Below are 15,145 nucleotides of genomic sequence, written 5' to 3'. Positions count from 1 at the left end.
TGGACGACGACGGTACCGTTGCTGCTCCTCCGCTCTGCGACGACGGTACCGTCGCCGTTCTTTCCCTGGACGACGACGGTACCATCACCGTTTTTCCTCTGGACGATGACGGTACCGTCGCCGTTCTTGAAATCCTCTTCGCTGGCGAAGGTATATTTCCTTCACTTTTTGCTGCAAACAAATAATAAAATCGATGAATATATAATTATACTTTATAGATTATAATATAAAATCAGTAATAAGATTAAAATGATGATACTTACATCTACCCATTGCGTCGCACGGTACGTCCGTCTCAGGCAGGCAGCTAGCGGGACAATGATTCTTGCCGATCTTCAGTTGTTATTGAGCTAGAGACTTTGCTTCTTTGTCGTCTATTCGTCGTCACTTTATCTCGTGATATCTTGGGCGCGCGATTTCATTTTATTGCACCGTATTAATTTTTTGGATAATTTTTTTTAATTTTACGTAACCAAATAATTCTATGCGTGAACATTGTTGAAAATATTAATGCAAACTATATGTATAACTATATATAAACTATATATATATATATATATGTGTGCAAATATAAAATAAAACATTATAAAAGCATATTTTTAATGTTTTTATATAATTAATATTTTACATATTGTAGAAAATATATTATCATAAGTATTCAGTAAATATAAAAAGTAAAAAATGCTTTTATTCTTATGTTTAGTTTTCTATAAAATGTTGTTAGCACTAATATTTATAAAAATGCATTCGTATTCAATTAGTTAATATTATTAAAAATAATAGAAAATATTGCTCAAAAAATTAACATTAGAGATGACACAACGTGATACCAATCAATTTTGTTTAAACTTCATATATCGATAAAATATTATGCCAAGTATTAATGAATAAGATGCGCTTTTCAAGCGTTCGCGAGAAAATTAACATTAAAAACTTTAAGCGCTCTATCTATAGATGGCATAGGACGTAAAAACGAAGAGCGCATAGCTCAGTGGTAAAGTACTAGACTCATAACGGCAACGTTGCAGGGTCGAGTCTCGATGATATGTTTTTTTTATTTAACATAATTAATTGTTTTAAAAAAATTTAATTATTAATTACGCCATTAATTAAAACAAATACATTTTATTTATCTATTAAATATTACAAAAGTACATTTTTTGTAAAAATTACAAATACGGTACAAATTACATGAATGTAAATGTAAATGCTCAACAATAGTAAAGATCCTGTTATTCTTTATTCTGTTCCTTATTTCTTTCCAAAACATCAGTATCTTTACTATTGTTTAGCATTTACGTTGACATTCATGTTATTTGTACCGTATTTGTAATTTTTACAAAAAATGTACTTTTGTAATATTTAATAGATAAATAAAATGTATTTTTGTTTTAATTAATGGCGTAATAAATAATTGTATTTCTTTAAAACAATTAATTATGTTAAATAAAAAAAACATCGTCAAGCTCGACCCTGCAACGTTGCAGTTATGAGTCTAGTACTTTACCGCTGAGCTATACGCTCTTCGTTTTTACGTCCTATCCCATCCATAGATACAGCGCTTAAAGTTTTTAATGTTAATTTTCTCGCGAACGCTTGAAAAGCGCATCTTATTCATTAATACTTGGCATAATATTTTATCGATATATGAAGTTTAAACAAAATTGATTAGTACGTCGTGTCATCTCCTGTAAGCAATACTTTTATCATGTTGAAATTTTTAGAAGCCGTGTAAAAGTACGTATGCTATTGGGCCTCGATTCTTGAATTCATGCGAAAAATTTTTGTATGCGAGAAAAACACTGCAAGATCTCTCTGATTGATGTACATTTTTTTAAATCTAAAAGTACATGAGGACGCGGATCAAAAAACTCGCCGAGCGCTCGAAAACGCGTAAAAGCATTGTCCAAACGTCTCAGAGCATGTCAATTTTGAAAGTCGCAAAATTAATTTTTTTTAAATATATATTTGTAGAGAATGACGAGACAAAACTTTTTTCTATTTGCAGTTTTTTTATTCGATGCTTATTTTTAATAATAAAAATTGAAAACTTAAAAATTTTTATCTTCAAATTCAATAAGATTTTAAAATATAAATCGTCGTAACTTGGCCAAATATTGTTGAAATGGATTAAAATTTGGTATACGCATGCAGTGTAGTCTAGCGATGCTCACAAAACAACAAAGAAGCTGAAAATTGCCTATTATTTAATAATATTTAATTGCAAATTGAGACTGCTCGGAAACCACGTTTTTTTAGTTTCGTCAACAAAAAGTATCGAGAAAATTTCAGATTTTAAACAACTTTCAGTGAGACATTTGTTCCTCTCTATCGAAGGAAGATTTCTGGAAATTTTCAGATCGATTCATTGAAAATTTACGGAAATATGCATTTTATAAGAAAACATGCGACGCCACCAACGACAGCTCCGTGTGTGCACTGAGCACCATCAGGCAGCCGTTCTGTTTTCTTATAAAATGCATATTTCCGTAAATTTTCAATGAATCAATCTGAAAATTTCCAGAAATTTTCCTTCAATAGTGAGGAACAAATGTCTCACTGGAAGTTGTTTCAAATCTCAAATTCCCTCGAGACTTTTTGTTGACGAAACTAAAAAAACGTGGTTTCCGAGCAGTCTCAATTTGCAATTAAATATTATTAAATAATAGGCAATTTTCAGCTTCTTTGTTGTTTTGTGAGCATCGCTAGACTACACTGCATGCGTATACCAAATTTTAATCCATTTCAACAATATTTGGCCAAGTTACGACGATTTATATTTTAAAATCTTATTGAATTTGAAGATAAAAATTTTTAAGTTTTCAATTTTTATTATTAAAAATAAGTATCGAATAAAAAAACTGCAAATAGAAAAATTTTTCGTCTCGTCATTCTCTACAAATATATATTTTAAAAAAATTAATTTTGCGACTTTCAAAATTGACATGCTCTGAGACGTTTGGATAATACTTTTACGCGTTTTCGAACGTTCGGCGAGTTTTTTGATCCGCGTCCTCAATTATATTAATACATACATCTTGAAATCATACGAAAATTTTCGTATGATTTCAAGAATAGAGGCCCAATAGTGTATGTACTTTTACAAGACTTCTAAAAATTTCAATACGATGAAAGTATTACTCAGTGTTAATTTTTTTAACATTATTTTCTTTTATTTTAAATAATATTAATTCATTCCATGCGATTGCATTTTTAGAAATATTAGTGTTAACAAAATGTTATAGAAAACTAGACATAAGAATAAAAGCATTTTTAATTTCTTACATTTACTGATTACTTATAATAATATACTTTCCATAATGAGCAAAATACCAATTATATAAAAGCATTAAAAGTATGCTTTTATAATGTTTTATTTTATATTTGGTTTGCATTAATATTTTGAACAATTTCGCGCATTGAACGCACGCACACAAGCGAGAGCCGATAACGTTACGCGTCCGTGCGCGTCCGCGTGTGCTCGCGCTGTGATCGGAGCTAGCTGATATAGCTGATTGTCAATTATTACGGGAAGAAAATTTTCGTTGTTGTGACACCGCGTGATTAACTCGTACATACGTACGTACATCAAGAAGTAAAGTGTTTAGTGAGTAAGAAGAAAGAAGATAGTGAAAGAAGAAAGAAGAAAATGGGGAGGAGATATAATAAAACGTTGCCGTTAAATCGTCCACGGCTATCATTAAAAAAAGGGCCGCGAGAAAGGTTAGTAACTATATATTTAAGGAATTGTTGAATTAGAGATTACAATGTTTTTATTGCTTTCAATGTTTTCTAAACTAATTGTATTTTCTCTTACTTTTCATTACTATATAACTTTATTTTAGTAACTCAGACAAGTAAGCCTTTTTTATAAGTCTACGTAGAAAGAAATAATAAGAAAAAAATGTGTCACTTTCATAATCATACAAAATCGTTCATTAACTTTTTAATGCTTATATACTACATTACATCATTTTTATTCAATGTTATTTTACTTTTTACATATTGCATTATTACATTCATTTCTTTTGCAGAATATAATCTATCAATTAAATAGAAATAATTATAAAATTTTATTGTATTTTTATTTTACATTTCAATTATTTAGTTTTGGACAGATATTTTTGGATTAATAATTTTATTTGTAATATTTAGTATTATAATTCTTCGATATCCTCTTCTTTTATGATTTTAAAATAGTTTCTTTCAAAAAAGATCAATGCATTTTAACTGTAACAGTGCTTTTTTATGATCACCCAATATTTTCAACAAGATAGTGCAGCAAGATAATGCTACATGATAAGATGTTCAGATTGCAAGAAAATATTTCATAATAAATCTATGAAGAAAAATGGATTAGAATTCGTAGTTCTACATGTTGGCCTCCACACTGATTTCATAGAACACCGCTTCATTTTTTCCCTTATAGAAGTTTGTGAAGGATAACGTGTATTTGCAGAAAAGGAATAATACATTTGATTCATCATAAATAAAATATTCTCATAATTAATATTCTATATAAAAGATAAGATAATCGACAAATAAATAATTTTCAAAATATTACACATTGTAATTACTGATATTGTAATTGCAGATGAAAAATAACTTTACTTAAAAATGCTACACATTGATGGCTTTATTGCAAAAATGATATACATTATAATTACAGATGACATAATTTTATTATTTCAATGCTAACATGTTCCACCATGACATTTCAAACTTTTTGTAATATGTTTCCTCATATTTTTAATAACATTATTAAGTTGCTCTAGTTACAATAAAATAAGCTGTAGTCATTCGTCCTTCCAAGTTATTTTATGTAAAAATTTTATTTTAACTTGAGCAATTTGGAAATATTATGGAAAATATAACAAAACGTGTTATAAAACGTTTTAAATGTCAAGGTGAACATGTTAGCATTGAAATAATAAAATTATGTCATCTGTAATTATAATGTATATCATTTTTGCAATGAAGCCATCAATGTGTAGCATTTTTAAGGAAAGTTACTTTTCATCTGCAATTACAATATCAGTAATTACAATGTGTAATATTTTGAAAAGTATTTGTCGACTATCTTATCTTTTATATAGAACATTAATTATAAGAATATTTTATTTACGCTGAATAAAATGTATTATTCTTTTTCTGCAAATACACATTATCCTTCACAAACTTTTATAAGGAAAAAATGAAGCGGAATTCCATCAAACCAATCAGGTGGCCAACATGTAGAACTATGAATTCCAATCCATTTTTCTTCATAGATTTATCATAAAATGTTTTCTTGCAATCTGACCATTGTCTTGTTGCACTATTTTGTTGAAAGTATTAGGTGATCATAAAAAAAGCACTGTTACAGTTACAATACATTGCAATTTTTTTAAAGAAAACATTTTGAAATCATAAAATAAAAGGATATCAAAGAATTATAATAGTAAATATTACAAATAAAATTATTAATCCAAAAATATCTGTCCAAAACTAAATAATTGAAATGTAAAATAAAAATACAATACAATTTTATAATTATTTCTATTTAATTGATAGATTATATTCTGTAAAAGAAATGAATGTAATAATACAATATGTAGAAGGTAAAATAACATTCATTGAATACAAATGGTGTAATGTAGTATATGCATTACAAAGTTAAGAAACGATTATGTATGATTATAAAAATGACTTATTTTTCTCTTATTATTTATTTGCGTGTAGACAAAAAGCTAATATGTCTTTGTTACCTGAATAAACCTGTACAGTAATAAAATATAAAAATTATATAGTAAAATTAAACATTGAAAGCAATATGGACATAAATTAATAATTACATAGTTAAAATATTTAAACAAATTTTCCAACATATATATATGACAAGTCCACAGTACTAATAAATTATAAATCCAAAATAAGAAGAGACAGGCTAAAAGCAAATTCTTAGTGTGCTGATTAACTTTATTATAATTCATTTAACATATATATTTTTTGGTCGTGTATTTTATTCGACCATCTGCAGTACAAGTTTATGCAAAATTAAATAAGATAAAAACATTGGGTCAATATGAAGTCACATAATATATTAGTCACATAGTAAATTGTTCCCACATTTTACAGACTTATGTCTTTTATATCATCGGTTAATGATGTAGTAGCATAGCTAATTTCCTTATCATCATTAAAATAATTCCGTTAAATAATACTTGTAAGTAGCTTTTGTCTGACGTCTTCGTATTATATTATGTGACTTCATGTAGACCTAATGTTTTTCTTTTATTTTATTTTGTATAGACTTGTACTGAAGATGGTCGCATAAAATATACGATAAAAACGTCTATGTTAAATGAATTATAATAAAGTTAATCAGCACTAAGAACCTGCTTTTGACCTGTCTCTCCCTTTGGAAATAAATGTATTATAATAACAAAATGTTATCCTTTATTAATAACAAAATGTTAGGAATGTTAAATATACATATCATGATTTAATACAGATTAATATTATTTCTTTCCAGACGTCAGTTGAGGATACAGGTGCAAAATCCACAATTACTGGAAGAGACGCTTGTTAATGGTTCTGATAACGAATCATCATGTCAATTGCACGACAAGAGAGATTCAGAAATCAGTACCGAAGCAATGCAATGCCTCAAACAGGTGCAAAAAGGTAAGTGCAATGAAAATATAAAGCCAGAGGCGAATGAACCGTGTGCTGGAAGTGAAAAAAAAAGACCAGAGGCGAATGAAACGTGTGCTGGCAATGTAGAAAAAAGTCCAGAGGCGAATGAAACGTGTGCTGGCAATTTAGAAAAAAGTCCAGAGGCGAATGAAACGTGTGCTGGCAATTTAGAAAAAAGTCCAGAGGCGAATGAAACGTGTGCTGGCAGTTTAGAAAAAAGTCCAGAGGCGAATGAAACGTGTGCTGGCAGTTTAGAAAAAAGTCCAGAGGCGAATGAAACGTGTGCTGGCAATGTAGAAAAAAGTCCAGAGGCGAATGAAACGTGTGCTGGCAGTTTAGAAAATTTAAATGTCCAACATTGTGAAGATAACAATTATTTTGTTATTGAAAGCAGCCTTCCGGATATAAATGATATCCAAGAAAGCATAGTGGAAAGCCGTCGCATTGTCGATATTTCTTTTATGTGGAATGAGATTCATAGAACCTTTGACAACCATGCGCGAGGAATCGAGTGCCAATTTAAAGATTGGAAACTCGTTAATTCTCGTCGTTGTGGATTACTGACGCAGTTGTTCTTTAAGTGCCAAATGTGCCACTATAAAGCCAATATTTGGTCAGAATCCACAGAACCTGAAAAGTTAGATCTCAATAAAGCTACTGTAGCTACAACTATAACAGTTGGGAATGGTTATGCCCAACTGGAAGAGTTCTGTGCTGGTATAAATATCCCTTGCATGTCTGAAAAGACTTATATCAAATATCGAGAAGATATAGTCGATGATTTTCAAAAAACAGCCATGGAAAGTATGAAAATGGCAGGTGAACTTGAAAAACAACTCGCCCTCGAGAGGAATGAAACAATAAATGGCATTCCGTATATAACCGTTGTAGCGGATGGTAGTTGGATGAAGAGATCGTATGGCAACGCCTACGATTCACTGTCTGGTGTTGGTGCCATAATTGGTTACCGCACAAGAAAAGTACTCTTTATTGGTATCCGCAATAAATTTTGTACGGTGTGTGACATGGCGGAGCGAAATGGTTTCGAGCCACGTCGTCATAAATGCTATAAAAATTTTGACCGCAAGGCTAGCTCTACAAAAATGGAAAGCGACGCCATTGTAGAAGGCTTTAAAAGTAGTCTTGAAATGCACGGACTGATGTATAGAACAGTTATTGCTGATGGCGATAGCAGTGTATATCAGTCCATACAAAATAATGCACCGTATTGCGAACAAATGGTGACTGTTAAGAAAATAGAATGCACGAATCATTTGCTTCGTAATTTTTGCAAAAAGCTAAAAATTGTTGCAGAGACAGTTCAATCGAAACAACATAGGACACGTGGTTTTGTACAGCTACGAAATGTTGTAAAAAACAACATTTTAAAAATGCGAAAAGAAATGTTAGAAGCAGCCACTCTACGAAGAGAAGAAAAAGTACCTCACCATAGCAAGGCTACGGAATTACAAAAAGATATTTTGAACATTCCTAGCCATATTTTTGGTGAGCATAAGAGATGTAAAGAACGCGGCCGCATATGTGAAGAAAACCATGATAAAAAACAGAATTATGTGCCGTATTTGAAAGCTCACGGTTTATATCAAAAAATTGAAAGTGCTGTTATGTACTTGAGCGCTTATTCCGATAGTTTGTTATTAAATTTAACAAACAATCCTGCAGAATGGTTTAATTCGATAATCTGCAAAGAAATAGGTGGAAAGCGCATAAATTTCGGCCTCAGAGGTTCATACAATGCTAGAGTTGCGGGAGCTGTTGTACAGCATAATACTCAGCAAGTTCTTACGGAACTGCATAAAACCATGGGTAAGGATGTTCCTGCAATAGTTGAGAATTTAGAAAAACGACGGCAAATAAAAATTGCGAAAACCAAAGAAATTCGAAAAGTGCATGGCAGACTAAAAAAATTCAATCGACAGTCAGGAACGGATTGTTATTATGGCCCACAGTCACAAAAACCAGATCTTCCGCCTGACGTATACGAACAATTACAAGAAAATCATTTTCTAAAATTGGATGAAAATGCAAAAAATAGGCAAGAAATTGAACTACAAACAAGAGACCAAAGTAAAAGTGATCTATGGCATTCATTGAGATGTCAAATGTTAACGGCATCCAATTTTGGAACTGTATGTCGTATGAGACCAACAACGTCTTGTGCAGCGACTGTGAAAAGTATTTTGTATCCTCCACATATTGACACCTCAGCCATGCAATATGGCCGCGATATGGAGGAAGTCGCTAGAATAGAGTTGGCTGCAAAACTAAAAAAGAAAATTAATCCATGCGGATTGTTCGTTGATAATGAATATCCATACTTGGGTGCTTCTCCTGATGGACTTATTGATGAAGATGGTCTAGTGGAGATTAAATGTCCTCTATCAGCAGAGAATTTTACAGTTGATGAGGCTATACAAAAATTGCCTTTACTGAAGGGCATATTTGATAAAAAAAATACTGATAACATGAATCGGAATCATCGATTCTTTTATCAAGTTCAAGGGCAGTTAAATATTGCGCAGCGAAATTATTGCATTTTTGCAATATGGACCCCAAAAAGTCTAAAAACCATACGTGTTAATAGAGACTACGTCTTTTGGGAAAAAGAAATAGCACCTGTCTTAGAACGCTTCTATTTAGAGTGTATGTTGCCAGAAATCTTAGACAGTCGGCATAATAGACATATGCCAATTAGAGATCCAAAATATATTACGGATGCTAAAGAACAAGCATATAAAAAGAAAAATTGTCACGTGCAAAAAAATAAACGTTCCAACGAAGATGAAAACATTTTGCCAAAGAATAAAAAATTAAAACAGAAAGTTTTGTCATCAAACGCTACAAGCATTGCTGCTGCTCTGGATATGGAGCAAGATAATGATTGCATCTTAGTCAGTTTTTCAAAGAGTAAACACAATCTGACTAAAGAAGAAATAGCAAAACGTAAAAAAGTTTTAGATGATACAATCATTCCTCTTTCTTTGGTGAAAGAGAATGTTCTGCCCGTACAGAGTAAACTGAACGATGATTCGTTAGACACATTTTTGCGCGTCGTTAGAGAAACTTCTTGTTTCGAAACGCAAAGTGTTCAGTACTTACAGTTCCCTGAACTAATAACAGCCAGCGATAGCAATAACAGCTTACAAATAATCGGAGGCAACTGTACAGATCACTGGCGATGTATTTTCTTTGATGGTTCCAAACTGCATGTGTATGACAGTTTACCTAACTGTACATACGAAAAATTGGCAGAAAAGGAAAAAAATTATATTCGCAAACGTTATCCAAAAATAAACGTAAGCGATATAATATTCGAAAAAGTCCAATCACAACCGGACAGTACATGTTGCGGAATTTATGCAGCTGCTTTTGCTACAGCAGTAGTTTTACGAAGAAATCCTTGTGAGGACAAATATTCTAATGACGTAGAGCGCATGAGACGTCATTTCATGAATATAATAGAAAATAACGAGCTGTCACTTTTTCCCTCACAATAAGTGTTTTTCGCAACATGGTGTTCAAAATAAAGCTGTTTAGTTTAAAATAAAATAACATTTTTTAATGTAATATCGATAATACTCGATATGTGCCTTATTCGCACTTTAAAAAAATATTCACACAGTTGGTGTGCAAAATCGGAGAGACGAAGAATAAAAATAATGGTTGCGTCTCACGAGAATGGGCGGCGGATGGGGCCTATTCTATATTTTCTGTTTTTAATATTTTTAAAAATATTAATAAAGCCAATGTAACATCAGCTGGCAATTTGTAAAAAATAATGTCAGAGGCGATTTAACGTGTGCTGGCATTGTCGATTAATAAAGCCAGAGGCGATTTAACGTGGGCTGGCTATTAGAGAAATACGTATTTATTTTTCTTTTGTAATTGATTACAAAGAACGTGATGTGACTGATCTGTATCAGAGATATCAACTCGAGCTCCGTGCAACAGAACTACATGAGGGATAGGGCCTCCACCATGCGGACATCACACAAGCAAGAATCGCTAACGTCACGCATTTGTGTGCGCTCGGCGCATTTGGTCGTACGACACAGCTTACGAGAAATGCTAAGAAGCGTTTCTAATCGAGTAAGGCGAGTCGGTAGAATATTATATCCCGTCTTTGAGACCTACTTTTTGCAACTCTTTTTCCGTATTTCTTTCTAACAGTGCACAAATGATTACATAATTTTTTTTGCTAAAAAATATTTAATATTTATTAAAAATATTAACATGTTAAATTAATAACTTTAGAAAGAAATACTGATTTGTTATTGTTAATAGAGAAATAAAAAATAATTACAATTTTGCAAAAAAATGTAAGTGTTTAACATACACGAATATTATTTATAAATATAAAATTATATTTTTTAAACATTTGTAAAACACTTATTTGTTAAACACTTACATTTTTTTGCAAAATTGTAATTATTTTTTATTTTTCTATTGACAATAACAAATCAGTATTTCTTTCTAAAGTTATTAATTTAACATATGTAAATATTTTTAATAAATATTAAATATTTTTTAGCAAAAAGAATGATCTAATTATCATTTGTGCACTGTTAGAAAGAAATACGGAAAAAAAGTTGCAAAAAACAGGTTTCGAAGACGGGATATAATATTCTAGCGACTCGCCTTACTCGATTAGAAACGCTTGCTTCTTAGCATTTATCGTAAGCTGCTGTCCATACGACCAAACCGCCGAGCGCACACGGACGCGATTCTCGCTTGTGTGGTGCCCGCATGGTGGGGGTCCTTCTCTTCATGTTGCTCTGTTGCACGGAACTCGAGTGTGCATCTCTGATCTGTATATATGTTATCGGAGGATTTGAATGACTTTCGCACTTCTTTCCTCAACCAAAATTTTATTGCAAGGCCATGATATAATGTACAAGGCAAAATAGGCATATGCAAAAGGTCTAATAAATAATGGTAAAATATTTTATTTGAAATATATATATTGTTACGCCTGTGCTTTTCGCCGCTGATGCGGCGATCGATAATATCGATCGGTCCGTCAGCTGTAACACAGCATCAGCGGCGAAAAGCACAGGCGTAACAATATATATACACTCACCCGAAAAAAAAGCGGTACACTGAAAATGTGGGAAAAATTCATCAAATTTCAACTGACGATAACTTCGTAAATAATAAAGATAGAAAGTTCTATAAAATATGGAAATGAAGCTAAAAATCTCTACTTTAAGAATCAATTTATTTCAATGTTGCAAAATAAATTTATTGAAAATGGCGGATGACAAAGCGCGAGCATGCAAAATTGAAAAATAATGGTTCGAGTTTGCGACGGTGCACGGTATAAACAAAAAATTGTAGCTTATTGGGATCAAAAGCGTACGAAAGTACAGAGTCTCCTCTTTAAAATGCTTTTTTATGCATCTCGATACGATGATTTTTCGCCGAGAGATTCGCATTTGAAGAAAAAGGCAGATTCTTACTTCAAATGCGAATCTCTCAGCGAAAAATCATCGTATCGAGATGCATAAAAAAGCATTTTAAAGAGGAGACTCTGTACTTTCGTACGCTTTTGATCCCAATAAGCTACAATTTTTTGTTTATACCGTGCACCGTCGCAAACTCGAACCATTATTTTTCAATTTCGCATGCTTTTGCTTTGTCATCCGCCATTTTGGAGAAAGTTATCACACATTATTTCGTTATAAATTTTCGAACACTAGACATCCAAACTTTTAAAATGGTTTTTAAAAAATCCTGCTAGCTGTATTACGTGCCGAGATATTCAATTTTGAACCAGACCGAATTGCAAGAATAAGAATTCTGTGGTTATCAGCTCCGCGGTATTTTAAAACTCCAAACTCTCCTTACGGTTATAAGTGTCAATTCTGCTCTTGGCGTTACCCAGGATCAACGGCGTGGACGTGGCAGAAATCTAATCCCGTGTGCACATGTAGGCACGTGTGTATGTGTGTGTGTGTGTGTGTGTGCGTGCGTGTGTCCGTGCGTCCGTGTGTGTGTGTGTGTGTGCGTGCGCGTGCGTGCGTGCGTGCGTGCGCGTGCATGCGTGTGTGTGCGCGTGCACCACTGGGATAAGGACCTCATGGCTCGTTAGATCCACGATATTTTACGACTCCAAACCCTCCCGGTGGTGCGTGTACAATTGTGTGTGCGCGCGCGTATATTAATAATGGGTATGATCTCCTCGTGCGCGTATTACCTCATTCATGCGACGAGGCATACTTCTTGTTCTAATTTCAGTCTGCGTAATGTCATTCCACTCTATTTCAAGAACTCTTCGAAGTTCTGGCAATGACTGAGGAGCAGGTATATGATTTCGTACTTTTCTGTTAATATTGTCCCATAGGTGTTCAATGGGATTTAAATCTGGACTCATTGCTGGCCATTCGAGTCGATTTATGCCAACTTCATCGCAGAAATCAAGCACTTTTCTCGCAACGTGCGGTCGAGCATTGTCTTGCATAAACAAAAAGTCCTCTCCGATGAAGTGCGCATACGGAACAACGTACGGTATGAGTACGTCTTCCACGTATACATCTGCGTTCATGTTTGCGTCAAAAAAGTGGAGATCTGTGTGAGCATTCGCAGAAATTCCTGCCCAAACCATTACAGAGCCACCATTGTAGCTAGGCCTCTCACTTACAGTACAGTCTGCAAATCGTTCTCCAACGCGACGGTATACTCGTTCTCGTCCGTCTGAAGAATACAGACAAAAACGAGATTCGTCGCTAAAAAGAACGGTACTCCATTCTGCATATGTCCAGCCTGCATGCTCGACAGCAAAATTGAGTCGAGTTACGCGATGGCGACGCATAAGCGAAGGTACATTTGCTGGCCTGCGCGGAAAAAGACCGTGTTCCGCTAATCTGTTTCGAATAGTGTCAACGGATACATTACATTCGCGGACATCTCTTAAATTGTTTCGAATTTGAACAGCCGTTCGATGTCTGTCTCTTAATGAATTTAAAACAATAAATCGGTCATCGTTTTCATTCGTACAACGAGGACGTCCCGAACCAGGTCTTCTTTGGACAGAATTAGTCTCCAAGTACCTAGCATAAGCACGTTGCACGGTTGACACTGACAAATCAAGTGCCTCAGCAACGTACCTTCGACTTCTCCCATCTTCAATTAACGCTACAACTTGAGCAGCTTTTTCAGGACTTATCGTCGCCATAATTGACCAATAATTTCAATGCGAAAAGATTAATTATTGTTTACTTTGACGAAGTCGTACGAATAAGTAACGCGTCTCGAAAGAAAAAGATCAAGAGAAATCAAGCACTCTTCTCGCAATGTGCGGTCGAGCATAAACAAAAAGTCAGGGCGGAGAAATCACAAAAGATCTGCAGACATCTCCTTCGGATGCAAAACAATTGATTGAAAAATAATGGTTCGAGTTTGCGACGGTGCACGGTATAAACAAAAAATTGTAGCTTATTGGGATCAAAAGCGTACGAAAGTACAGAGTCTCCTCTTTAAAATGCTTTTTTATGCATCTCGATACGATGATTTTTCGCTGAGAGATTCGCATTTGAAGTAAGAATCTGCCTTTTTCTTCAAATGCGAATCTCTCGGCGAAAAATCATCGTATCGAGATGCATAAAAAAGCATTTTAAAGAGGAGACTCTGTACTTTTGTACGCTTTTGATCCCAATAAGCTACAATTTTTTGTTTATACCGTGCACCGTCGCAAACTCGAACCATTATTTTTCAATTTTGCATGCTCGCGCTTTGTCATCCGCCATTTTCAATAAATTTATTTTGCAACATTGAAATAAATTGATTCTTAAAGTAGAGATTTTTAGCTTCATTTCCATATTTTATAGAACTTTCTATCTTTATTATTTACGAAGTTATCGTCAGTTGAAATTTGATGAATTTTTCCCACATTTTCAGTGTACCGCTTTTTTTTCGGGTGAGTGTATATATATATATATATATATATATAGCATATGTGAAAAAGGCGATTTTGTTTCGAGGGCTACAGGTTAAGTGTTAGCACTTAGGTCGAATCTTTTCACGTAGGCAACTTTCATTTTACGTCTTCTGACGAAGGGAATTCAAATTGGGCCTTCATACAGGCTCTTTCATAGAGTTGCACTTTTAAGGTAGTACTACAAAGTTATACTACAGCTTTAATTAGTCAAGTTTTTAATTAGAGTTAATTAGTAAGATATTATTGAAGAATATTGGGTGATCCCGTATTTAAAAGTGGTTCTCAAAGTTTGAAGTCTGTAGTTAAATTCGCTTTTGAGTTATTCGCGATTTTGTGTGAAATATGGATTTATAGATATAAGTGCGAAAATAATTTTAGATTCCGTTATACTTATCGTAGGACGTTCGGGATTGATTCTATTAAATCGGCGTCGTGAATTTACATATTATAGTCCTTTTACAAAAATCAAAATATTGTTTATTGTTATTTTTATACCAAAAAGGTGTTTAT

At 33.2% G+C, this 15,145-nt stretch overlaps 2 protein-coding genes across 2 annotated transcripts in view; one reads left to right on the top strand and one right to left on the bottom strand.

Annotated features, from left to right (window-relative positions):
• Window positions 1–165, bottom strand: part of LOC137001548 (WAS/WASL-interacting protein family member 3-like) — a 2,126-nt gene extending 1,961 nt beyond the window's left edge. Inside the window, exon 1 of the mRNA XM_067360604.1 lies at window positions 1–165. This exon is cut by the window's left edge and continues 191 nt beyond it. Coding sequence (XP_067216705.1) covers window positions 1–85 — 85 coding nt within the window. The 5' untranslated portion in view covers window positions 86–165.
• Window positions 166–5,653: 5,488 nt separating this feature from the next.
• LOC137001494 (uncharacterized) lies at window positions 5,654–10,975 on the top strand. The gene has a single exon (XM_067360462.1). The coding sequence runs from the start codon at window positions 6,639–6,641 to the stop codon at window positions 10,194–10,196; it is 3,558 nt and encodes a 1,185-aa protein (XP_067216563.1). The 5' UTR covers window positions 5,654–6,638; the 3' UTR covers window positions 10,197–10,975.
• Window positions 10,976–15,145: the final 4,170 nt, after the last annotated feature.

The sequence above is a fragment of the Linepithema humile genome, chromosome 8, assembly GCF_040581485.1.
Source record: "Linepithema humile isolate Giens D197 chromosome 8, Lhum_UNIL_v1.0, whole genome shotgun sequence".
NCBI lineage: Eukaryota > Metazoa > Arthropoda > Insecta > Hymenoptera > Formicidae > Linepithema > Linepithema humile.
This window is presented reverse-complemented; position numbering and strand designations above follow the sequence as displayed.

Coding starts and splice junctions, on each gene's coding strand:
- LOC137001494 (XM_067360462.1), top strand. CDS start 6,639: ATGCAATGCCTCAAACAGGTGCAAAAAGGTAAGTGCAATGAAAATATA.